Source organism: Manis javanica, chromosome 9, assembly GCF_040802235.1.
Source record: "Manis javanica isolate MJ-LG chromosome 9, MJ_LKY, whole genome shotgun sequence".
In the NCBI taxonomy this organism is placed as follows: domain Eukaryota; kingdom Metazoa; phylum Chordata; class Mammalia; order Pholidota; family Manidae; genus Manis; species Manis javanica.
This window is the reverse complement of record NC_133164.1, coordinates 101,273,801-101,299,409: the sequence shown is the minus strand read 5'-3', so window position 1 is coordinate 101,299,409 and position 25,609 is coordinate 101,273,801. Positions and strand designations below refer to the sequence as shown.

Sequence of the window (25,609 nt, the reverse complement as noted above, 5' to 3'; positions counted from 1 at the left end):
ACGCCCTCATAGCACATTTTTTAAAAAGTAGAAATAGTAAAAATTAATTATTTACTTTCTAATAATTGAAAATATCATTTCAACGTGTAATCAACATTTAAAAATTATTGGGAGATTTTCCGTTCTTTTCATCCTGTCTTTGAAATCCAGTGTGTATTTTACAGTAACAGCACCTCAGCTTGGACCAGCCACATTTCAAATTCTCAGTAGCCACAGGCGGCTACCGCATTGGACAGGAGAGGTCTAGTAAGCAGACACTCCCTGCGGCTGGTAAGCAGGGGGCGGGTCTTAGCCAGATGGGGGCGGAGCTTCTCGCTGAGCGTGTTTTGGGCCTCACCGGTTCCCGTAGGAGAGCGTAGCCCGGAACGGTGCCACGTCTCTAGCGGCGGCGGCGGCGGCGGCGGTGGGAGAGGAGTTAATTAGGTCTCCGAGCAGCTCCGGGTGGCCATGGCGTTTACCCTGTACTCGCTGCTGCAGGCGGCCCTGTTATGTGTCAATGCTATCGCCGTGCTGCACGAGGAGCGCTTCCTCAAGAACAGTGAGTGGGGCAGCGGGCGGGCTGCGGGTGCGGAGCCCAGAGGGCGCGGACCCAAGTCAGGCAGCGTGAGGGGACAGCCTAAGACGGGACAGACCAGAGGCCGAGCGCTTGTCTCTTAGAGCCCTTCCTTGGGGGCGGGGATGAGAAGAGTCGAGCCCCTTTGTCTCACCAATTTCGCATTTAACAACGGGGTGAAGATGGTTCAGCAGAGCCCACTGTGTGCGGTACCCTGGAGGTCGGGATGGGGGGTGATACAGAGATGAGCCGCGGAGGCTCCTACCTGCAATTCGTTGAGGTTAGTAATTTCACTCACTTCTCGTGGCCCTTGTTACGGTGAAAAACCTGGGGTCTGAGTTCTCAGTGAAAGAACGAGGGGCGTGGCTCCCTTTGAGCCTAGGTAATGAGAAGAAAGAAGTGATGGACGGCCATGGGGGTTCCTGGGCTGTGGGGGTAAGAGGAGAGGGAAGGCGTTGGGATGATCACGACATCCAGCCACCACGTTCCAAGAAAAGTTTATTCAGCACAGCTTATTGGGTGTCCACGGTGTGCCAGGCTAGAATCTAAGAATACAAAAATGAAGGCATAAGTTATGCCTTCCCGGACGTCACGATACAGCGATCTCCATGCTATCCTGGGCAGGCCGCTTCTTGATGTATGAGGCAGAATTAAGGTAGGATACTGCATGACGTGCATCCTTTGTCACAGAATACTAGGTATGTCTCGTAGAATCACTAAAACTCAAACCCATGAGCAAGAATGATTGATTTATTCCTTCAGATTAGATGTATTGAGCATAAAGTATGTGACAGGTCCATGTAATAGGTTCTGAGGTTACAGCATATATCCTGTTCTTCTAATGGAAGTTAATCTAAATAAAAACCAAACAGGTTATAAGTATGCAGAACATTATGAAAGATAAGTGCAGATCGATAGTAACTTGTGAATCTTTGAACGCTTTTTGAAGGAAGTGTGTCTAACCTGGAATCCGATGTGTGTAAACATTAACTAGTGAAGGTGGAGGGTTGGGAGAAGTTGCGAGGGTGGGAGTGGGAATTAAGAGCACGTGTGAAAATTGGGGCAAGTGAAAACAGGGTCTTGAGCTGAGCAGTGACATGAGCAGATTTGCAAGTTCCTCTGGCTACAGTGTGGAGATCGGATTGGAAGGGTAGAATAGTGGATGCAGCATTCCAAATAGGGCAAGTAGAAATGCTGAGTGGATATCAGTTGTGTAGGAATAGTAAAAATAATAACTTGTAACACCATGTGCTAGGATCTGTATCAAGTGCTTTACAAATATTAACTTGTGTTAATATATGTGCGTCATTTGTCACAGAATACTTTGAGAATACCCTTTGTTGTCTTAAAACAACGCTATGAAGTAGGTACTATTTTCACCCCCAGTTTACAGATGGGAAATCTGAGGCACAAAGGAAAGTAGGTCACTTTTTCTAGGACCACAACAGTGAAGTGGTGGCAGAGCTAGGGTTCAGCTTAGGCAGTCTGCCTGTAGAGCCCATCTCTTCACCATTATACTATACAGAAAAGTAGAAGGGATCATATTGTGGGTTAAATTGTGTCCCTCCAAAAGATATATTGAAGTTCTAGTCCTTGGTACCTATGAATGTGACCTTACTCGGAAATAAGTTCTACAGATGCAATCAAGTTAAGATGAAATCCCCCTAGATTAGAATGGGCCCAGGATCCAGCGACATGTCCCTATAAGGAGAGAGAGATACTGAGACAAAGACACACAAGGGGGAAGAAGGCCATGTGACAACCCAGGCAGAGACTGGAGTGATGCAGCTAAGAGGCAAAGACTGCCAAAGATTGCCACTAAGGACCAGAAGCTAGGAGAGAAGCATAGACAAGATTATCCCTCAGGGCTCCCAGAAGGAACCAGCCCTGCCACGCCTTGACTTTAGACTTCTGACCTCCGAAACTGTAAGAAAATAAATTTTTGTTGTGTTAATCCACCCAGTTTGTGAAATCCCTTAAGGTAGAAAAGGTCAAATTTACTGGTTGGACATTTGGAATAAGAGAAGAAAAAAGTCAAAGATCTCTCTAGATGAGGTGAAGAAATAAATTTTGGGCATGCTGGCTTTGAGATTTGTGTGAGGCAGGCAAGTGGAGATGTAGAGTATAGTAAGTTGGACTTAAGTCTATAAAACAGAAGCAAGAGTCAGAGTGGAGAATGAAATTTGAGTTTGACAACCACAGATGATAAAGGATGCCATGTGAAGAGAGAAAGCTCAGGGAGAGAAGAAAGTACAAAGAGAACTGGTGACCAGGACATCCTAGAATCTCTTCCCATATTTAATGTTTAAGTAGAAACAGAAGAGCTGACAGGAGAAGTTGATGAGTGAGCGAAACAGAGAGATGGGAAAACCTCAAAAGTGGGGTCCCACAGAAACCAAGGAGTGTTTGAAGAAGGGAGGATAGTGCAACAGTGCAATGATCTGCAAAGCCAAGTAAGATGAAGACTTGGGGTAGTCCTAAGGGTCCAGGGTGGTAGAGGTCGTTGAAGATTTTACAAGAGCAGTTAACAACAATGGGTAAAACCCAGATTGGAATGAGTTGTGAAGGGAGTGGAAAGTGATAAAACAGAGACAGAAAGATTAGCCTCCACTATCACTAAGTTGGGGGGAAATGAAGAAAAGGTAGCTGGAAGGGGATGCAAGGATATACTTCGTCGTGGTGGTTTTGTTAAGTAGAGGCTGAGCATGTTTCAGCAATGACAATGAGAACTAGCCAAGTTTCTTACAAGTCAGTGCCATGAAAAAGGTAGGGAGTTACCACTGAGACAAATATACAAAGTATAAAAAGACAAAAAGAGTGAGATGTAAAAGAGATATCCACATGCAGCTTCTGGACCTTGATTGAATTCTGATTCAGACATATCAACTGTTGAAGGCATTTGGAGAACATTTTATGGAATTTGAATATGCACTACTTCTAGATGATAGTAAGGAATCTGTACATTTTGTAAGTGTGATAATGAAATTGTAGTTATGTAGGGAAATACTGTTATTTTTTGAAGTATCTAAGAAAAAAGATGAGGCACGTAAGACAAAAGTTAATTATTAAATCTGAGTGATCAGTATGTTTTAAAACTTTCATAATTAAAGGTAAAAAAACTGTCAAAGGAAAGGATCAAGTAATGAAAGAAAAAGAAAAGATGAGAGGAGTGAGGTAATTGGTAGCTCAAGGGTTCTCACAAGGTGGATAGGGATGGGTTCTAAGGCATAGACGGAGGACATGGCATTAAGTAGGAGGTGGGATACTGTATTAATTGAAAAAGAAAGAAGGATTAACTAGAGAAGCAGGAGGTTCCTAGATTTGATGGCAGAAAGTTTTTCTTCTAAAAAATGGGTCAAGCTCTATCAGCTAGGTGGAAAAGTTGTAGCAGGTAACATGACACAATGTCTCTGTTCTGGTATATCTTAAGGCCTAAGGTACTTAAAAATAATTACACAGTTTGTTGAGTCTAGGATAAATGCCTTGAAGGCAGAGAACTGCGTAATAACCATGGGAAACTGCTTAATAACCATGGGAATGTAACCTCCTGGCTGAATAGGACAGTCATTTCCTACGGAAATAACCGTTCAAAGCAAGCGGGGTGGTGAAATAGGAATGGAAATTAGCCTATTTTTAGGTACCTTTAAGACTTCTAAGGGGCCATGTCATGTAGGCATTTGCATATACAGGTCTGATGCCCAGAAGGGAGGTGGTCTTAGGAAGGATTTATATGTGGGAGATTTTCTGCATTGACCAGTAATTTTAAACCATTGGAATGAAGGCTGTCTCTCAGAGATGTTCAAGAATTGAGTCCTGAAACAATTCATTCCTATCAGGGTTCTTGGTTGCAAGCAGTAGAAGCTGATTCTGGCTGATTAGCAGAAAGAAATTTACTAAAAGGTTATTAAACAAATAGAGCAATGGAACAGAGTGGAGAATCCAAATTCCCACCCATATTTATATGGATACTTAATTTATGATAGCAGTAGCAGAAGAGCAATGATAGAAAGGATGGCCTTTCGATAAATGATTCTGGGTTAATGGGTTGTCCAAAAAGAAATAAATGATCTTGATTCTCTACCTCAAGAGCATTGTAGATCTAAGTGGGGAGGGTAAAATAAACTTTTTTGAAAGGGCCATAAAAATATTTTAGACTTTGTGGGTGAAGAGGCAAAATTGTAGCTATAAAATAGTACTATAACCATTTAAAAGTGAAAAATCATTCTGTTTTAAATTACAACATTGTGTAATTTTAAGATGTGACTTTGTACATGAACATATTGTGAAGTACTTACCATATAAGGATGGTTAACACATCCTTCACCTCACATGATCATCATTTTGTTGGTGATACAATGAGAGCATTTAAGATTTACTCTCATAGCAATTTTCAAGTATGCCATATAGTATCATTAACCATAGTCACCATGCTGTATGTTAGATCCCTGGGATTTATTCATCTTACAACTGAAAGTTAGTGCCTTTTGTTCATATCTCCTCATTTCCCCTACCACTTACCCCTGGCAACCATCATACTCGTCTGTTTTTATGAATTTGATGTTTTTACATTTCACAGGTGAGATAACATACTATTTGTCTTTCTGTCTCTGACTTATCTCACTTAGTTCACTTTCTTTTTTATGGCTGAATAATATTCCTTTGTCCACATATACCATATTTTCTTTTTCCACTCATCTGTCAATAGACACTTAGGTTGTTTCCGTATCTTGGCTATCATGAATAATTCTGCAGTGAACATAGGAGTGCAGATATCTCTCTGAGTGTGATTTCATCTCTTTTGAATAAATACCCAGAAGTGCAATTGCTGTATCATACAGTAGTTTTATTTTTAACTTTTTGAGGAACCTCCACACTGTTTTGCATAGTGTCTGTACCAATTTACATTCCCATACACAGTGCACAAGAGTTCTCTTTTTCCCTACATCCTCACCAGCATGCATTATCTTGTGTCTTTTTTTTCTATTGTATTCTTTTTTAAAATTCTTATCAAGATATCATTGATATACAATCTTATGAAGTTTCACTGAGCAACATTGTGGTTACTACCTTCACCCATATTATCAAACCCCCCCCACACTCCATTGCAGTCATTGTCCATCAGTGTAGTAAAATGCTGTAGTATCTCATGTCTTTTTGATAAAAGTACTTCTAACAGGTGTGAGATAGTATCTCATTGTGGTTTTGATTTGCATTTCTCTGATGATTAGTGATGTTAAATCAAGCAGCTTTTCATGTACTTGGCCATTTTTAGGTCTAATATGAAAAATATCTATTCAAGTCCTCTGCCCATTTTTCATTGGATTGTTTGGGAAAACAATTGTTAGTGGAGAGCACTTCCAAAATGTGACATGAGGATCTCCAGAGACCCTCTTTACAATGAAACAGCTATAACTAGTAACAGTTATTTGAAAAGCAAACATTTTAAGCATCTGGGAATTGTCATAACAGCATACAGCGATGGAGAAACATTTTTTTCAAGAAAATCTATTAAATCTCAGGACAGTCAAAATCTATGGCATTTGATTGCCTTCCCTCCTCCAAAAAAAAAAGAAAGAAAAAGGAAGGAAATAATAAAGATTGCAGTAAAAATTAATGAAATAGAGTAGAAAAGAGTAGAAAAACAATAGACTCAACAAAACTAAAAGCGTGTCCTTAGAAAAGATCGACAAAATTGGCAACCCTTTAGCCAGATCAGGAGAAAAGGAAAGAAGACTCAAATTACTAAAATCAGGAATGAAAGAAGGGAAACATCACTACCTTAGAGAAATGAAGAGGATTATACTATCAACAATTGTATGCAAACAAACTAGATGATACAGATGAAATGGACAAATTCCTAGAAAGATAGATAGATACTATTGAACTGACCTAAGAAGAAATAAGAAATATGATTAGGCCTGTAACATGTAAAGAGACTGAGTTAGTAATTTAAAACTTCAAAAAAAAAAAAAAAGCCTGGGTTTTAATGCTGGATTCTACCAAACATTTAAAGAAAACTTAATGCCAATTCTTCACAAACTCTTCCAAAAAATAGAGATGAGGTAGGACTTCCCAACTCCTGCAGTGATGTCAGTGTTAGTCTGATACAAAAACCAGATAGAGATATCACAAGAAAAGAAACTACAGACCAGTGTATTTTAAGAACTTAAGAGACAAAACTTACCAACAAAATAATTGGTTTAGCAAACTAAACCAGGTGGGATTTACCCTGGGAATGCAGGGTTGTTTTAATATTTGAAAATCAGTTAATGTAATTCATCATATTAATAAACACAAATCTCACGATTATCACAATACATGCCAAGAAAACATTAGACAAAATCCAACACCCTTTCATGATAAAAACACTTAACAAACTAGGAATAGGAGGAAACATCTACTGACAAAAGAATGTCTATGAATCCTGCCCCACACACTAACATACTTGACGATGAAAGACTGAGTACTCTCCCCTTTTAGTAGTAAGAAAAGGATATCCTCTCTTGCCACATCTGTTTAACATTGTGCTGGAGGTTCTAGCCAGGGAAGTTAGACAAGGAAAAAAAAAAAAAGACATCGAGACTGTGAGGTTGAAAATGTGAAACTGTCTCTTACTGCCAGTGACATAATCTGGTATATAAAAAATCCTAAGGAGTTACTAAAAACTTCTAGAATAATTGAGTCAAGCACAATTCAATTTATAGCAAACAGTTGAAATATTACAAGTTGCTATTTGATTCAGGGTTTAAATGACTTCTCCACCAATATAATACTAGAGTTTAGCATAGTGAGAGCTGTGTGTGCCTAAGTAACAGAGGGAGCATTCAAAAAGTAGGTAGTTCTTAAACAGTAAAGCAGGTCTGCATAATTGTATAGAGACATGAGTGAGGCATTCCACAGGCTTTGCATGATAGACATGGTATGAACATGGCAGTTTATAAAACATTGAGGAAACCACGTGGACTTGTAAGTTTCTCTTTAAATATATATTCCTAAAAAGCATTTGTTGAATTTCATGAGGGGTTAAGTGGAAATTATGAGTTGGGAATTAACATTGAACCAAGAGAGATTAGTCTAAGTAAACCAGATCATTTACTTCTGCATTGATCTTTTTGATCAGTTATTTTTTAAAACTTATATTAGCAGAGTTCTTTGTGTAGGTACTTTGACATTTATGATGGCCTTTGATTCACATGCAGACTTGGTAACGTTGACAAAATAAAGCACATTCATTCTCTTTTATAGAAACTGATTTTAGCCTGAGATTTGCCCAAGGTCAGTCAGCCCTCAAAACTGGTGGCTAGTACTTTTTCATCAGAATGTATCTTGCTGAGGGCTTGACTGAACCTGAATGGATTGCCATTTTATTTGTGATTCTTTGAAATCTGGGCAGGGAAGAACATGTCTGTTGTTTGTAATTAGTAACATATTCTGTTTAAATATATTCCTGAAATTACAGCAGCAACTATTGCTGGCTGGTTTCTCCTAGGCTCTCTAGCTATGGAAGTGACAAGAAATCCACAGAATTAAATCTTTCTCCTAAAAAACAAAAACAAAAACAACTAAAGCTTTGACCTTGTTCCTTAGAAAAACAATTGAGACTCCATAAGCAGCAGCTGCAGGGAAAGCTATTTATAATAAAAGATAATCCCTGGCACCTGGTCTTTTACTTATCACCTTTGGAATATCTAGACAGATGATTTACTCTCTACCCAAGTTCAGTTTTCTTTTTCATTCTAGTGGCATAAGAATAGAAAGTAGGCTAAAAGTCACTGAGAATTATTTTTTAAAATTGCTTCAATGCTGATGCTTAAACTATGGTACTCCCATATTGTAGAATTTTATCCTGTTTTGTTGAAGAGCAGTTTAATGTAGGAAAATACATTTTTAATGGAAGTCACTCCTCTTGTTATGTATATACATATATTTAAACATCTTTTTGCAACAGGTTTGAAAGAAAAAAAGACTTGGAAATTATGGTTTCTGATGAAAATTGAGTACATGATCCATAAAGTACTTTTTACTCCTCTACCTCCTTTACCCCCCTGTTTCTTTCTTACTGTGCAGAGCTGTTATGTAGGTTTATATGAGTAAGACTAAACTAGTCAGGGAATTATCCCCATCATTCTGCTTTCCCACAGAAATATTCCTTCAACACTTACACTGTCTGGAGAATGACAGCGCTGATGCTGGGCGGTTATTTTGTGTGTCATGAATGTCTAGAAAGACTAATATCAGAATAGTTTTTACATTATAAGTAGCTAAAGGCTGATACTACATCTTTGAACTTAGATTACAAAAAGAGGACTATGCCATTTAGTGGAGACTGCTGATTGAGCTACTGGAGAAGTGAGAAGAAAGAAATTCCAAGTGGAGACTTGGAAGAAAGAAATTGTAGTAAAACGGGTAATACAGCAAAAGTAAATGTTGGAGAAGCAGTGTCTTATTTGCTTTTCAGGGAGAGCAGACCCAGAAATAGGTGGGTAATGTTATCCAGGCAGGATGCAAGTGTATCTTCTAAAATTGTTCTTAGCTTTGATAGATGTGTACATTTGATACTGGAGGATTTCTTCCATCTTCCGTTAAAGCTACAATGGAATGATTGGGTCATGTTATACTTCTGTGTTTTAAAAATGAGGAAATAGATTTCTTTGGAAGGCCTATCTATGATTCTAAAATCTATCTTAATTTACCTTGTCCCAGATTAACTCAGTCCACTTTAATTCACTTTAATTCTGTAGACATTTACTAAGCACTTGCTGGGGGGTGGGGTGAGGGTAGGGATGCGGGAGAGTGGAAAGGTGAAGAAAGGCTTAATTCGGTCCCTGTGTTCCAGGAATTTATAATCTAATAGGAGACACTTGAAAACAACCAACCAAGAAGGAGAACAAAGTCACTACCATCAGAGGGCTCCTTGGGGAGCAAAGAGAAGGAAGCGTTATTATGACATGAGAGGGAATTAGGAAAAGTCCTGACATTGAAGTCAGACGTAGGTAGATTCAGAAACTACCTTTAACATGTTCAGCAATTAGTGGGTAATTGAGTATGAATAGAATACTTGGAAGGTTGCGGTAGAATGTAGGGCTAGAATGTCAATTTAAGGAGTTTGCAGTGGGAATCATCACAGGATTGTAAAATAGAAAGATCTGACCCTTTAAGGAGAAACTCGAGATTAAGGCAGCAGCAAGATTACGGAGGCATCTGTTGAGTCTTGAGAGGGATAGTAGAGGCTGTAATTGTAGCCACTGTGGTGGTGCTTATAGTATGACAGCTCAAAGAGTGACACCCCTGTGGACTGGGAAGGCTGTAAGCACAACCTGTTAGGCCTTGAGTCAAAACACATCAACTCTGTGGTGGACTCAAGTTTAAATCAGTTTCGTCCCAAGTATCTCAGTGTTGATATGACTTTTAAGTAACTATTATATAACCTTTATTTCAACCAAATAAAAGTTGATTAGGCAAAGTGAAATCTTAATTTCCTGATACTCTTGTTCTTTCTTAAAGAGTTGTTCTCTGTCATCAAGTTTAAGGGTTAGCATTTCAGGAATTAAACTCTGTAATCAGATGGGATAAAAATGTGTAGCCAAGTGAGATATGAAAAGTAGACCTCAAAAAAGAGAAGGACAAATTGCAGGAATAAGAACATGTAAATCTTTGGAAGAATTTTTAAGGCAATTAAAAAAAACCTAGCAGATAGATAAAGAAATAATGATTTATAATATCAGGATATATATATATGTATTCTGGATGTATATGTGTGTGTATAGATATATCCTGGATATATGTGTGTGTGTATACACACACACACACATGCACGCACACACATGCATACAGATTAGGTAAGTGACTCACTTACAGAGAATAAGTTGAGTAGTGGTGAAATTCCTTACCTCACAATTAAGAAATGACCAGGAATGATGAAGGAAGAAAAAGATGTGCCCCTGCTGGCAGGACAGAGCACGTGCTGAAGGCCTAACCAAGCCATAGCAGATTTATGTTAAAATTTCCCCAAGTTAATGTAGACGGTGAATCTCAGCTGTAACATTTTTGTACTGAAAATTACATTGGACTTTGTAAGTTATCAGTTGAGCTAAGTATTCAACTTGACAATATGCTTTAATATTCAGTTCTCATCTGAAGACTGTTTTATTAGTTTTTAAAAAGGAGAAAAATAGTAGTGAAGGTACCACAATTTAAATGCCATGGAATAATTTAGACTAGTTGGTTTTATAAGTGGAAATGAAATGTTTGTTGCTGCTCATTACCAAAAATAAAAAATATCCTCCAAAAAATTTGACTCAGTAATGTTTTAAGTCGTATGACCTTATATTCTTTATATTTTATACCTTTCACAGGCCCACACTGATCTTTTAGAAGATGACTAATGAGGAAACAAGGCAAGTGCATAATAAATTTTGACATAGCTTATCATCTTTGTATTATACAGTTGGCTGGGGAACAGACCAGGGGATTGGAGGATTCGGAGAGGAGCCAGGAATTAAATCTCAGCTAATGAACCTTATTCGATCTGTAAGAACTGTGATGAGAGGTAAGAAAATCCAGGGGAACGTAGCAAAAAATCTAAATGTGAGTACTGCCATTTTTGAAATAGGAATATTTTTCTCTTTAGCCTGGCTTTATGGCTTAAAAGTTACTGGTTTCTCTCTTAATCTGCTCTTTACTTTCATCTAAACCAGTTGATAATCTGTTTGTCTGTTTGTTACCTCTCAGAGCTGAAAGTCATATTCTTGCCTTTCGGAAGCTCTTGCTTCCAAGTAGTAAAGTCATCTAGAGTCCTGAAAGGCTTGCAAGAGAAAAATAAAGGTCTCATATCTGCCATTCTTTTGGAAATTATTTTAGAACAACTCAAGAAAGAACAGTTCAAAACTTTTTATTTAGTACCATTAATATTAGGATCTCTCTGTCACCCTCTTTCTTTGTTAGCTGGTTTGATCACAAGTTTGGAAAGAATGATAAATAAGTTCACTCTTAATTTCTTGATGAAGCTGTAGAATCTTTGTACTGTCAAGTGTCACTCATTATGTGAGTCTGCCTCTGTCCAATAGCTGTGCCAGAATCTTCACAGATGTTTCATATCAATCTAGTACCAATGTAACCCTTATCCCCAGTCACACAAGGCCTCTTTAAAATAAGTTTTGGATTTTATGATCCAGTGCATGTTCCTCTGTTATAACTATTTGCAAAATGATTATGATGTATTTTTAGATATTTCTGGTACTGGTAACTGTCACTTAGTTTTTTTCTGGTATTTCTTTATAGTAACAAACTTTTTGTTTCTTTGCAGTGCCATTGATAATAATAAACTCAGTTGCAATTGTATTACTTTTATTATTTGGGTGAAGATCGATGGAAATGGAGATGCATACGAAGAGATGCCAGCAGAAGTTACTGCGTCAGTCGCTATTGGAATATACCTATTATAGCTGGCTGTCCTTGGACTTGACAAAAATGTAAACCTGACAATAAAAGCAGAATCCCTATTTATCTGATTTTTTAAAAAATGTTGCCCTTACAGTTTTATTACAAAAATATCAGGTTATCAGAGGCAGTAATTGTACAGGGTTGAAATACATTTGATTGCTGACTGTTAATAAAAGTTCATGCTTTAGTAAAATTGTTAAAAGGGTACAGGTCACTTCTGTGTTTTTCGAGATTTTTCTCTCATTTCTCAGGGATGAATTTTTTTTCAAGGTTTTGAAGTTCTTTGTGACTTAGCTATGGTGTGTGAGTGATTATCTTCCTAAATAAAAATTAAAGGATTTTTTAAAGTAATTACAAATAGGTAATTTGGATAATTTTATTTTGAACTCTTTGGTTAAATATTTTGTCTATATATATCATCCGCAAATTTATAGTAACTATTGAGGAGCAATACTCTGATTTGAGGGAGAATTTTAAGTTTGTAAGTCAGATAGATACATGATGATTGTGTTTTTGTTTCAAGTTGTTTTCGTGTGTTTGTTATTTTATTAATTGGCCTGAGTGATGAAACCAGATCAGTATCTACGTATTTTCACTGGCAGAGAAATCTATGTAGAAAGTCTATGCCCTTTTCAGTAATGACTTTAAAATCAGCATAAATATTGGCCTGTAAGAGCAGTCTTAAACAATCAAAATTAAACTATACCCATGTGAGAAGACTTTATTGTAAAGCATTTACCTCTCCCCAACATTATCATAAATTTTCATTTTGAGGAGTAGCACATTGGGGAAATGATTCTTAATTCATCGTTCTATCAATAGAGCATTCATACTAGATAAGTTATTTTTGTTTTGTTTTTAGGTCATAAACCACCCCATAATTGCTTATCCCATAATACAGTTTTATGCACAAAGATTAAAAACTATGTAAATGATTATGCTGGAAATTGTCAGTACAGTATTTTAAAGGGGTGGAATGGCATCTTTATAGGAGAACATTTGTAAATAAAGTTAAGTTTCCAAGTCAAACACATGTTTTTGAACCTTAATATTTACCTGTTAGTGTTAACTGAATTATTTTGTGTATAACGCTTCTTATATATGTTCTTTGCTGCAAAATCACTTGAGCATAGATTTAATGAAAGTAAACATTCACAATCAATTTTTTTCTTTAATGAAAATTGAGTTGCTGATATGCATCAAGAAGACTCATGAGCAATTTTTCATCCATATTTTAAGTTACTTCTAAAACTTTGGACCAAGTATTCAATGTGTGTTGGCCATGCCTGATTTAGATATGGATGATCTCTGGGCTGCCTGCTTCCTCCTGAACAAAAGCAGTGTACTAGGAATTCTTAGTTGATTGTTTGGCTCAAGTAACATATTTAGCACTTAGAGGCAATATTCTTTTGGCCTTACAAAGATCTGAGTCTGACACTGAACAGATCCAAAAGAAGCAGCTAATTGAAGGCACTCCCATTTCTCCACAGGCCATACAGAATATTATAAAGAAAAAAACCTGAGCCTGATTCCATTTTCATGGTAAGACCTCACGACACACCTTCATTCTCATTTAGTGTTGGGGAACTGTCCAAGTTCGCACTCCACTGGGGAGCAATCACAACAGCATAGGATCAGAGTATTCTACAATAAAGCAGTTTTGAGGAAAGTGAAGCGCTGAACATTAAAATAATTTCATCTCTGGAGACCACTTACATATTTTAGCTTTAATGTGCCTGAAAGATGGCCTGGGAGCTTTCACAGGTTATGCCTGACTGCCCCAGGGCAGTTGTGATTCAGTAGCCATAGTATCTTGTTTTAGTTGACAGAAACTTAAGTGCGTGTTTGCTTGCCCACATCCTCTCCTTTAGCCACTCTCAGTATTAACTATTTGTAATCATTCTGGACTCCAAATATCCAAGCTGTTACGGTCTTAATGTATTCTGACCTTATGTCTGTATGCCTCAGACCTGTGGTGAAGGATCTTGGCTATAGACAACAGGTAGTAATCAAAGTCATACTCTAATCCTTAAGTACAGTGGTTTTCAAACTTGATTGTTAACAGCAGAACCAGAGTTTTCAAAGGAATGATAACAGAACTGGAATGCTCCATTATCTACAACAGATAAGAGCAGGTCCAGTTATTTTTAGTTGCAGCAGGGATGGGGCCTAAATGTCCACTGTTCAACCTCTATCCCACTTTTATTAAGCTTCCTAAGGCACTTCCACAAAACTCAAGTTAAAATGTAGTTAAACAGTATTTTTTTAAATCAATGCCTTAGATAGTGTAAGCAGTGTGATCTGCAGTCAGTCTACAGGTATATGCAACCACTTGTGTATATATGTGTCTATATTCATGAAATGAGAGAAAAATATATATGAGCAGTAACAAGATAGACAGTAATAGGCCAGCCAAACTTTATCCTGTGACTTAAGACAAACTTCCTAAGATCTCAGTTGTTTTTGTTTGCCTCATCTGTAAAATAGGATTAATTATTTCAGAACAGGAATCTCCAGATGATTTATATGTTCTTTTCAGATCACTTTTTTAATTGAAGTATCATTGATACACAATCTTAGATTCATTTCAAATGTACAACACAGTGGTTCAACAGTTACCCATATTATTAAATCTTCACCCCCACTAATACAGTTACTATCAATCAGTTACTCTCTCGACCATGTTATTGCAAAGGGCAGGTTTTTTATGGCTGAATAATATTCCATTGTATATATTTACTACATCTTTATCCATCTATTGATGGACACTAGGTTGCTTCCATAACTTGGCTATTGTAAATAATAAACAGGAATACATACATATTTTTGAATCAGGAATTTTGTTTTCTTCAGGTAAATTCCTAGAAATGGAATTTTTGGGTCAAATGGTATTTCTATTTTTAGTTTTTTGAGGAACCTCCATACTGCTTTCCACAGTGGCTGCAACAATTTACATTCCCACCAACAGTGCAGGAGGGTCCCTTTTTGCCACATTCTTGCCAACACTTGTTATTCATTGTTTTTTGGATGGTGTCCATTCTAATGTGTGAGGTGATACTGTGGTTTTGATTTGCATTTCTCTAATGGTTAGTGATGTGTAGCATCTTTCCATGTGCCTGTTGCTCATCTATTTCTTCTTTGGAGAAATGTCTGTTCAGGTCCTCTGCCCATATTTTAATTGGGTTATTTGTTTTTTGGGTGTGTGAGTTCTTTATACATTTTGGATGTTAACCCTATATCAGGTAAATCGTTACGAATATATTCTCCCATACTGTAGGTTGCCTTTTTGTTCTGCTGATGGTGTCCTTTGCTGTACAGAAGTTTTTACTTTGATGTAGTCCTACTTGTTCATGTTTGCTTTGTTTCCCTTGCCCAAGGATGTGTCCAGGAAAAAAATTGTTCATGCTTATGTTCAAGAGATTTTTACCTATGTTTTCTTTGGGGTTTTATGGTTTCATGCCTTCCATTCAGGTCTTTGATCCATTTTGAGTTTACTTTTCTTTATGGAGTTAGGCAATAATCCAGTTTCATACTTTTGCATATATCCGTTTTTCCCACACCAGTTACTGAAGAGGCTATCCTTTCTCCATTGTATATTCATAGCTCCTTTTTCATATATTAATTGGCCATATATGCATGGGTTTATATCTGGGTTTTCTATTCTGTTCTGTTGGTCAGTGGGTCTGTTCTTGTGCCAGCACCATACTGTTTGATTACTGTAATTTTGTACTATAGCCTGAAGTCAAGGAGCGTAATCCCCCCAGCTTTGTTCTTTCTCAGGATTGCTCTGGCTGTTTGGGGTCTTTTGTGGATCCATATGCATTTTAGTATTATTTGCTTTAGTTCATCGACAAATGCTATTGGTATTTTCATAGGGATTGTATTGAATCTGTAAATTGCTTTGGGCAGGATGGTCATTTTGACAATATTAAATCTTATCCATGAGCACGGGAAAGATTTCCATTTCTTTGTGTCTCTAATTTATCTCATGAGCATCTTGGTTCTGAGTACAGGTCTTTCATCTCCTTGGTTAGATTTATTCTTAGGTATTGTATTTTTTGATGTAACTGTAAATGGAATTGTTTTCCTGATTTCTGGTAGTTCATTGTTAGTATATAGGGACACAACAGATTTCTGTGTATTTTGTATCCTGAAACTTTAATGAATCCAGTTATTCTAATAGTTTTTTGAGTCTTTAGGATTTTCTGTGTATAATGTCATGTCATCTACAAATAGTGACAGTTTAACTTCTTCCTTACCAATTTGGAAGCCTTTTATCTCTATCTTGTCCAGATCACTAACCTTTGATTCTAGATGAACCTCAAAGATGTTCTTCTGAAGTAAAGTGTTTTTGTGAACTAAATCACTTTTTCATTGTCTTATAGTTTCAAAGTTACCAGCAATATAAAATTTTGATACTAATCAAAATGGAATTATTTTTTGCTAAAATTTCCTTGGCCTTGATTGGTCATTAGATGTCAGATATTGTGAAAACATTGTGTGCAAGCACCTAGGACACATAGTGGACAGTGTCCAAGGATATTAGCGATCAAGATAAATTTATTATTACACATCACAGTGAATGACACCATCAGTTATATTACCTAATTGCTCAAGCCAGGAATCTAGTAATTATCTTGATATCTTCCTCTCCCATATCCTCAATCCCATCTGTCTAAGCAGTTTATAATAAATCAATTAATTTCTAAAGGTCTTTTTGTGCTAGAGGTCTTTTGAATTTGCCTTCTTCATTTCCACACGTTTTAGTTTAAGCATCTCTCTTGTAGCCATTGGAGTAGCTTCTTATCTGGTGTTACATACATCTTGGCACCTCTCCCATCCATTCTCCACACTAAAGCAAGAGTAAGCATTTAGTAACCATTAGAAAAATGAATGCCTTAATATACCCATTTGCTTAAAGTCCTTCTGTGGTATTTTAATCTGGTCAAAGATGCAGCTCATAGTTCTGGAGGGTAAACTAGAAATAGGTTCCTTTTCCTTCAGTCAAGTAGGCTCTCACACAGAAAACAGATTTAACAAATATGAATAGGACATAACCTCCAGACCCAGTGGGGAGGAAAAGCAGAGGGTACCTAGTCTAGCGGACAGAAAGGGCAGAAAGGGTTGTCTCACAACATAGCTGACTGCAGCACCGGACAGAGGGGATGTTGGATCTGTTCTAGCAGCTGAGTCCTCAGTCATGGGTACAGCAGCAGTTTTGTCCAGGGTCCATATATGGTCCAGAATGTGTATCCTATTACATCAGACTGCTCCAGAAAGTTTTTCAGTCGTTTCCATAGAGTGCGTATGATGACCATCTCTACACGCAAGGAGTTTATATGGATCATGGGAGACAAGGGGGGTCTCCCAACGTGTGTGGGATGGGAGAAGTGAGAGAGGTGATTCTACCTATCCCAAGATACTGCTCCCTTCGAGACAACAGGCAAGGCCAGTGGTAGCTCTGAGAGAGGCAGGGTAGGAAACCTGACAGCATGAAGTTTTCTGCAATGGTTGCTATAGGAAAAGAGGGACCTTGCTGCCTGAGGTGATGATTAAGGACAACAATTAATGACAGATGCTATTCAAGGAGCCAGTCAGGAAGTGACATCATAGATTTGGGTATTTTAAGTACCAAGGAGACTTCTGAGTGCCTTCTGCCCTCGACAACGGGCAAAAGGTGGTGGAGCTAAAGGGTGGCAGCAAAGAAAGTTACTTAACGATGGTTCAGCAATGGTGCTATGTAGTGGAAAAGAGCTGATGAGCAAAAGCAGTTTTGTTTTTCCTCTTGCATGCTCCAGCAGGCTGAACCCTTTAGGAAGTTGTCAAAAACAACCCGTTCTCCACGACGGTGGTAAGGAATCAAGAGCTGAGCCCCGCGTGGGTGTGTGCAACCGGGAAGGACCCGCGCGGGTTGGAAAAAGATGTGGGGAAAGGCGGGACTTCCGGTGAGGCTCTGCGGCGTTTCCGCTGCCAATCAGGCTGCTTCACCGGCGCGCTGGGCCCGCCGGGAGAACGCCGTGGACTCCACGGCTCTGCTGACTTTCCGGGTAGCGGGGTCTTTTCTGACGACGGCCTGCGAGGCGCGGGTGAGGAGCCGCTCTGGGACAGGCTACCGTCCGTCTGTCTGGACGCTACATTTCTTTGTGAGAGGACCCGGGGACATACCGGTTACTTTCTAGGCTACCCTCCTCTTGGGGCCTGGACCAACCCGCGCGCTCACTCGAGGAGGACTGTTCCACCCTCCAGGCGGGGCCGCCCCTCGCGGCCCTACCACGCGTGCGCGGAGCGGGGCGTGCGCGGCTTTGTGTCGCCCAGGGTTGGATCGCGACTCCGGTGTGTTAGTCCTTACCCGGGATGCGCCCCCGGTCTGTATTTCGAAGCTGCTGTTCCTTCCGTTCAGTCTGGCCCTGGAACCTCCTTTAGGGCCGAGTGCAGTGACTAGTCCTTAGGCCCTTCCCAGGCAGGAGATGAAGGGGATAGCTTTTGAGTTACTGCTGAAAGGCCCTTGTTCTTGGAATCTTTATAGGATACATGAGTTTAGTTAATTCTGAAGTCTTTATTGAGCGATCAGTAGAACAGTGGAAAAGGCAACACAGCCCCTTTGCTCCCAGAGCCTTAACAGTTTGGATAGAGTGATAAGTGTAACAATAGGAGCTCTCAGGAGGATCCTGGCCCAGCCCTGGGGGTAATGGGAGGTGGATCAGGAATACCAGAGGAAATGGTGCCTAGTTAAGACCCCAAAACTAAAGGAGTAGGCCAGGGGAAAGGATATAGCGAGCAGGGGTCTTATTGTTACGGAAAATACTGGAAAAACCTGGACTGGATCACTGATGGAAAAACTAAGCGGCACTCGGAGGTCTTGGAGTATTGAGGCTTTATTTCACACCAGCGGGCTCCTCTAGAGGGGAGGAATCTCCCAAAAGTCTGAGACCCGAACAGAGGCAAAGGGAGCAATATATATCTTTCTGCTTCTTTATCTGTAACATTCCTACGTGCACAGCAAGCGAGCAGGCAAGGGGGAGGGAGTTAGGGAGTGAACCTTGGGAACCGGCAGAGCGGGAAACCAAGGGAGTGTTTTTTGTTATTTGTGTTGAGGAGGGGGCGAGACAGAGAGGAGCCACCCCGGCTAGATTGCTGTCCTCGTAAATCTTTCTCTATCAATATAAGTCAGGGAGCAAAAATGGTTCCAGGTGAAAGTCCTGCTACGAGGGAGATAAAGCATAGGACCAGTGGCCGGCTGCAGTGCTTTGAAGCTTTGGTATGGCAGTAGAGACAAGCGAGTTGGAAAGGTAAGCTAGGGCCCTGAACAAACAGTGTTCATTGTTTAGATGTTATCCTGAGGACAGTGCAGAACCACTGGAAGTTTTTTAAGTGAGGAGGGACTACATACCGTCACTTATTGAGTGCATACAGTGGTTCCACTGGAAACCTATAATGAAGAAAGAATTCATATTCTCCAGGGGGTCTAGCAGGCATAACTGAAGAGATCCAGCCACCCAGGGGAAAATTTTTATTGGAATCACTTGTTTTATCTTAAATCTTAATGCAAGTTTTGTATGATATACCAAAATACATACTTATTTTAGTATAAAGTGTTTTCTCAAATTCTCATGATTTAAGGTGTTGCATTATATTTCTCCTGTGATTTTTGGAGCCCTTGACACATTCATCATGTACCCCCGCCCCTCAAAACACACACACACAACCCAGCGGTTCCATGTGTGGAACACTGCTCACAATACTTCACATGCATTACATTCTTTAATCATTAACCATTAGAGGTGGGTGTTATTCTTACTACTTTAGCAATGAAGAAACTGAGGCTGAGGTGAAGAAACACAGCTACTGAGTTGAGATTCAAACCCAGGTATGTGGAGCTTCTTAGTTGTGCTTCACTGCTGCACTTTTGCATTTCAGGGAATGGATTTGGGGCTGGAAATAGAAGATTCGAGGCAGAGAGGACATTCAGGAAGTTGTTGAAATAAACTAGATGATGGGTGATGTCAAAACTAAGATAGTTTTGGTAATGAAAAGAAGTATATTCAACACTGTAGAGGATGCAAAACTGTCATTATTTGACACTTACCTGGTGCGAGGAGCAAGTGGGAGAGCCTGGTGGTATATGGAATGGCTGATGCTGCCATTCACTCATAAGGATTGCAGGAAGAAGAGCAGCCTTGAGGGTAGAAAGGACTTGTTGGACTGTGTTGCCCTGTGATATTCAAAGCATGATGTCCTCAGTAGTACCTTGAAGAGTTCCTTTTGGGATGAGAGAGAATTTACATCTGTTCTTTGCATTGAATATGCACCATTCACTATCAGCTGTTTATGACTTTTTAAGGCATATCCATATAACTTGTTCAAACCGAGAGACGGTAGGACATGAACCCCAAATAAACGAAAAATAGGGACTACCTCTGAAGCCTTTATAGTTCTATAGTTAGTGATATTAATATTTTACAGTTATATTTTATCAAATGCTAACTTGTAGTTCAAGTAACATAAAGATTCAGACAAGAAGAGAGATCATGGCAGACGTGGACAAGGCATGTAGGGGAGCGAACTGAAGAAGTATGTTTTGAGGTTTGCATGGGGCACCTCAGTTTTCTTCTTTCAGGCCTTCATCAATCACTCTCAGATATGCAGTGCTCCAGAAGAGCATTTTGGAATTTAAAAGATATGTTCTATGGAACTGATAAGAGCAAAAATATTTTAAAATACTTTGGTAGCGTTAAGCCTATATGGATACTTTAATAGGGATTAAAATTATTAATATTTATCAAAAACCATTTGCCAGTGCTAGTTGGACAGTTTTTAAAAAAACAGTGCAATTCTTCTATTGTTTTTCCAGTCTTGTTTATATCTTGTTCTTTAATCACCTTCAGACTTAACATTTTTTATTAAATACAAGATGTCTCTCATAAAAGTTGGGGTTTGAGAGGAATTTCAGATTCCTCTGTATAACAAAGAGAATACTTTGTCTTCATTTTGCTCAGCCTTACCTTTTGGTGGTGCATTGTATTTTAAAGACTTTAACTGTTGCACATCCAAACCCAGTCTCTAGGAACAGTTTAGGCTTTTGATTAACAAGCTGTTTCCCCTCTCAGGCAAGTAATAATTGATGTTATTGTTGATGCCATCCTGCATTTCAAGGTCATGGCAAAGATCAGAAATAGAAAAACATATGAGGACTATTAGTGAGGATTTTGCTGTTGAATCTTGATTAACCAGAGCTCTTAATTTTTTTTCCTCTGCACACTCCCTGCAAAACAAATAGAACTAGAGATTTACTTAAAAGACTACTTAGCAGTGAGGGTTGTTATACTGACTGTACAATAGTTGTTTGGGCTAATTTAGTTTATGTATGAGAAATGGACTGACTAAAATATAATGACTAATATTTATTGTGAAATATGTCGTCTACACAAGAGTATATAAAATATGTATATAAGTTTAAATAATTATAATAAAATATAAACCACCCATATACTCACCGTCTAGGTCAAAAAGACCTTAGAAGCCTCTTTGTGCTCCTCCTGGTTTACATCTCTTCCCTATGCCCTGGAGGAATCACTGTCCTGACTCTTGGGGTGGTCATTTCCTTCTCTTAGCAGTGTTATCACCTGTGTATGCATCCCTATTTCTCAATGCAGTCCTGTGAAACCATACTACATGCATTCTTTTGTGACTTCCTTCTTTCACTCTATAGTAGGTTGCTGAGAATTATCAAGACGATGTATGTAACTCCAGTTCATTCTTCCACTGTCATTTGTATTCTTTGCATGAATATGCCACAATTTATTTGCCCATTCTGCTATTGATAGACATTTGTATTGTTTCCAGTTTCTGGCTATTCCCTACAGTGCCACTATCAACACTTTTGTTCATGGCTAAGGCTAAGGGTACAGTATGAGAGAATCTCTCAATATGATGCCTGGGAGTGGAATTGCTGGTTATGAAGTATGGTGAATCCAAACAGATTTCCAAAATGATTGTATGGTTTATTCTCTCACTAGCAGGAGATGGGAGTTCCTGTTAAAAACCTTTGATATTTTCAGACTTTTAAACTTTTGCCAAAATGCTGGTTGTTGCAGTCATCTCATTCTGCTTTAAATTTGCCATTTCCCTGATTACCAATGAGTTGGTACCATCTTCATTGCTTATTTACTTTAAAGATCTTGAAGGTCCTTTCTAACTGTAATATTGTTTTCCCTTAATTACAGTAATCCTCCTTATCCTTGGGATATATGATCCAGGACCCCCAGTGGATTCTTAAAACTGAAGATAGTATCAAACCCGATATAAACTATGTTTTTCCTGTTCTTACATACCTATGATAAAGTTTAATTTATAAATTAGAATGGCTAAAGGATATAAGAAAAATTATATCTTAATAACATCAATACTAAACTATTAGGATAATTTAAAATACCATTTACTATAGGAGTGATTTAAGGATATGTCTACAAATTTATGCAAGATATTTGTGTAGATATCTCTGAAAACTTAGGTAAATGGAGAGATGCACCATGTTGCTGTTTAGGCTGACTCAATATAAAAATGATCTCAGGATCCAACTAGTTCTCTATAAATACAACACAATTCTAGTTAGAATCCCAAAAATTGGGTTAATGATGTCAATTTGATCATTGGGTTAAGGTGGTGTCTGATAGGTTTCTTTATTGTGAAGGCATCTTTTCTCCTTTGTAATAAATGGTGACTCTTAATTTGTGGGTGACTCTTTGAGCCTGGGTGAATATACTGTTTCCTAATAATTTTTATCCAATGGTTTTAGCATTCATTGATTCCTGCCTGGAATTGGGTGGTTGTAAAAAATTTTCCATTTCTAGCATTGCTACTACATCTATAAGTTGGCATTCTTCTGTAAAAGACTTTACCCTTCCCCATTCCTTTGAAATATTTTTAGTATTAGCATGGACTCATAGTTTTGTTTTTTTAGTTCAATGTGTTATTCATTCCTATTATTTTTCATTTTGGTGCTCAAATTGCCCCAGATTTGGCCAGTGGGAACCTCTTCAAGCTAGGTACTGTGTCCTTTTGTCCTGTGTCCCCACCTGTGATCTGGTAAAACAGCTGCACTGATGACTGTTGGAGTATTGTTGCTTCTTGATCCTTTTAATTGGTAGGGCTAAGAAATACATAACATATATTTAAATCATGAATTCGTAATAACACCTCCAATTCCAAACCAGCACTCAGGGTTTTCCTCTCCTTATTCCATGTTTACAGCTCTTTCTCCCATATGAGAACCCTGATTTTTTTAAACATCAACAGTATATTTGCTCATTTGTTCAATCCTACAACAGAATAGTAGTTTGGGAGTCATACCACTACCCTTACCAGTAACAAACCTACTGTGTAAAGTTCAAGATTTCCTTGCAGTTCATTTTGTCTTTTGAGTATATCCTGTAGAAGGACTAGAGTCAGTACTTGGTGCAAAAGTTGTCCTAGGTTAACTTTCTTCTGTTTGTATTTTATTTCAGGACTGGCTGAATTTAAAATTGAATATATAAGCCATTAACATGGTACAAAGTCAAGATAAAGCATGGGCAAGTTAGTAACTCCTTAGTGCTTCATTTTCTTCGTGTGTGGGTTTGCTGAGACGTTTCTGTGAAGTGGTAAAGACTGCAGAGCACTTAGCATGGGGCAAAACCACAGCAGCCAATAAATGTGAGCTGCTGTTCCTTTTCTTCTTCCTCCATGGATTCCTGCTAGTTGCTTCTCTTGCCCCTTGCTTTTCCTGGTCTCTGACTCTAGGCCACACCTGGGTGTGGAGGGAGGTACCTGTTAATAGTGATGAGTGGGAAGGAAGAGGGTACATCTGTCTATGTTCCTATTATGTGCTTATCACTGCTGGGCATTCTCCTTAAATTCTGAACCCTCACTGCCCTGCAAGGTGTATGCTGTTACTCTTCACCTTCTACAGACGAAGAAATGGAGGCTTAGGATGATAAATGCACTTGTGCAGGGTCACTCAGCTAACCCTTGACCTTGGACCTATCTGACCCTCGCCACCTGGCTCTGCTTCCCTCATCTTCTGTAGCTCACCAGGAACCCCAGGTTCTAGCTTGCTGAGGGAAAACCACTGCTCAGGTTTGAGGAGCATGTTTAGAGAGCAGAGCAGGCCTTGGGCCTTCTTGGTTGATGGGCTTCCTGAGTCCAGCTTCCTGAGCACCATCTCTCTGCCTCCCTGCCTGTTGTTTCCCTCCATAGCCCAGACGAAGCGGACAGCTCTGTTTTATGGGAAAATGCAGTTCTCTCCACTGTGGCCACTTGGATATCCACTGCCCTTGCTAGCTAATCAGCAGCCAGCACTTGCCAGAAACTGACTACAACTCTGGGGCTCACTCTAGGTTTATTTTTTATATTTACACCTTGTGGGCAGAGGGGACTGACTTGCAGTGGGAACAGGGAAACAGGAGGAGCGAAGGAGCTGAAAGCTAGAAGCTGGGAGGGAATTCAGGGGCCATCTTTGTCATGCCTCTGCCTCTTGACAGGACGAAATCTAAGGAAGAACAACATTTATAGAAACTAAAAAATGAAAAGAATAGTGTTTTAAAAAACTAAAAATGAAATCCAATCTTTTTCTCTTTAGCTTCCATACTGTTCTTACCCCCTTCATTATTATCTTTAAACTATACAGTCTACTGTATAGATGATATAGCATGTGATAAATTTTAAAGGGAAAATATGCAAGAAGAAAAGCGGACATTATAAGTTAAGGAAGATCTCTCCTGGGTAAAAGTACTGCATAACTTGAAATTTCCTTCTCAGTGACCTAAAAATTCTGGCAGCACCTTGGCCACATATGCTATTTCAGGATATAATATGGTGGAGATGCGCAGTTAGAACATTTTGATTGTATGTAAGCAAAAGATGGAAAAGATTTTGCTAGTAATTTAGGACTTCCATCCAGCCATTCTTCAGAGTATATTTTCTTATATTTAAAGATATATGAATAAATTATTCCATCAAACAGGTACCTTAAGAAACCTGAAACTAAATAGTAATTTCTCTTTTAGCATTTCCTTCCTATGGTTTTAATTCAAGATATTTTTTTAAACAAACCAATATAAAAGTTTTAGAAAAAATAAAATTTTGGATTTTTTATTTTAAAAAACACATTTTTTCCAGAAGAGAAGCAGCTTAACACTAAGCAGTATCTTTCTGGATATGAATGATATTTTTGAAGGCTTACCAGTTTTTAATTGTCCATTGTTTCCTAAACTGTATTTTTAATTTCATTTGCTCTCTCCTAGGGAATGAAGGATGGCAGCACGCCGTGCATTAAAAGCTGTTTTGGTAGATCTCAATGGCACACTTCACATTGAAGATGCAGCTGTGCCAGGCGCGCAGGAAGCTCTTAAAAGGCAAGCTATCCTCCAGGTTCAGCTGACAAATATGTTTGTAAGTGCCATTTTACCAAGGCAGATCATTAGCTAAATGGATGGCCTTAAGATGGCATTTCACCAGCTTACCATACATACAGGAACTGCCTTGGGTTTAGCTGGAAGATGTATGCATTGTAATATCCTCCAAACACTGTTCTTTAAGCCTTTATTAGGTTTGGCCTTTTGATCTAGTCTTTTTGTT

General features: G+C 38.7%; 2 protein-coding genes across 7 annotated transcripts in view; both read left to right on the top strand.

Moving 5' to 3' along the window:
• The first annotated feature begins 352 nt into the window (after window positions 1-352).
• Window positions 353-12,197, top strand: IER3IP1 (immediate early response 3 interacting protein 1). Its single transcript, XM_073213020.1, has 3 exons — window positions 353-538; window positions 11,001-11,102; window positions 11,859-12,197. Exons 1-3 carry the CDS (start codon window positions 448-450, stop codon window positions 11,912-11,914), a joined length of 249 nt encoding a protein of 82 aa, XP_073069121.1. The 5' UTR covers window positions 353-447; the 3' UTR covers window positions 11,915-12,197.
• Window positions 12,198-17,940: 5,743 nt separating this feature from the next.
• The window catches only part of HDHD2 (haloacid dehalogenase like hydrolase domain containing 2), a 32,178-nt gene continuing 24,509 nt past the window's right edge, over window positions 17,941-25,609 (top strand). The window contains exons 1-2 of one of the 6 annotated variants that reach the window (XM_017667079.3): window positions 17,941-18,081; window positions 25,276-25,386. In XM_017667079.3, the coding sequence (XP_017522568.1) occupies window positions 25,286-25,386 (101 nt within the window). In that variant the 5' untranslated portion in view covers window positions 17,941-18,081; window positions 25,276-25,285. Of the gene's footprint in view, window positions 18,082-18,109; window positions 18,139-19,106; window positions 19,285-23,546; window positions 23,570-23,662; window positions 23,687-25,275; window positions 25,424-25,609 lie in introns of those variants that run through there. The other 5 variants (XM_073213016.1, XM_073213015.1, XM_073213018.1 and 2 more) reach the window with 5 other exon arrangements.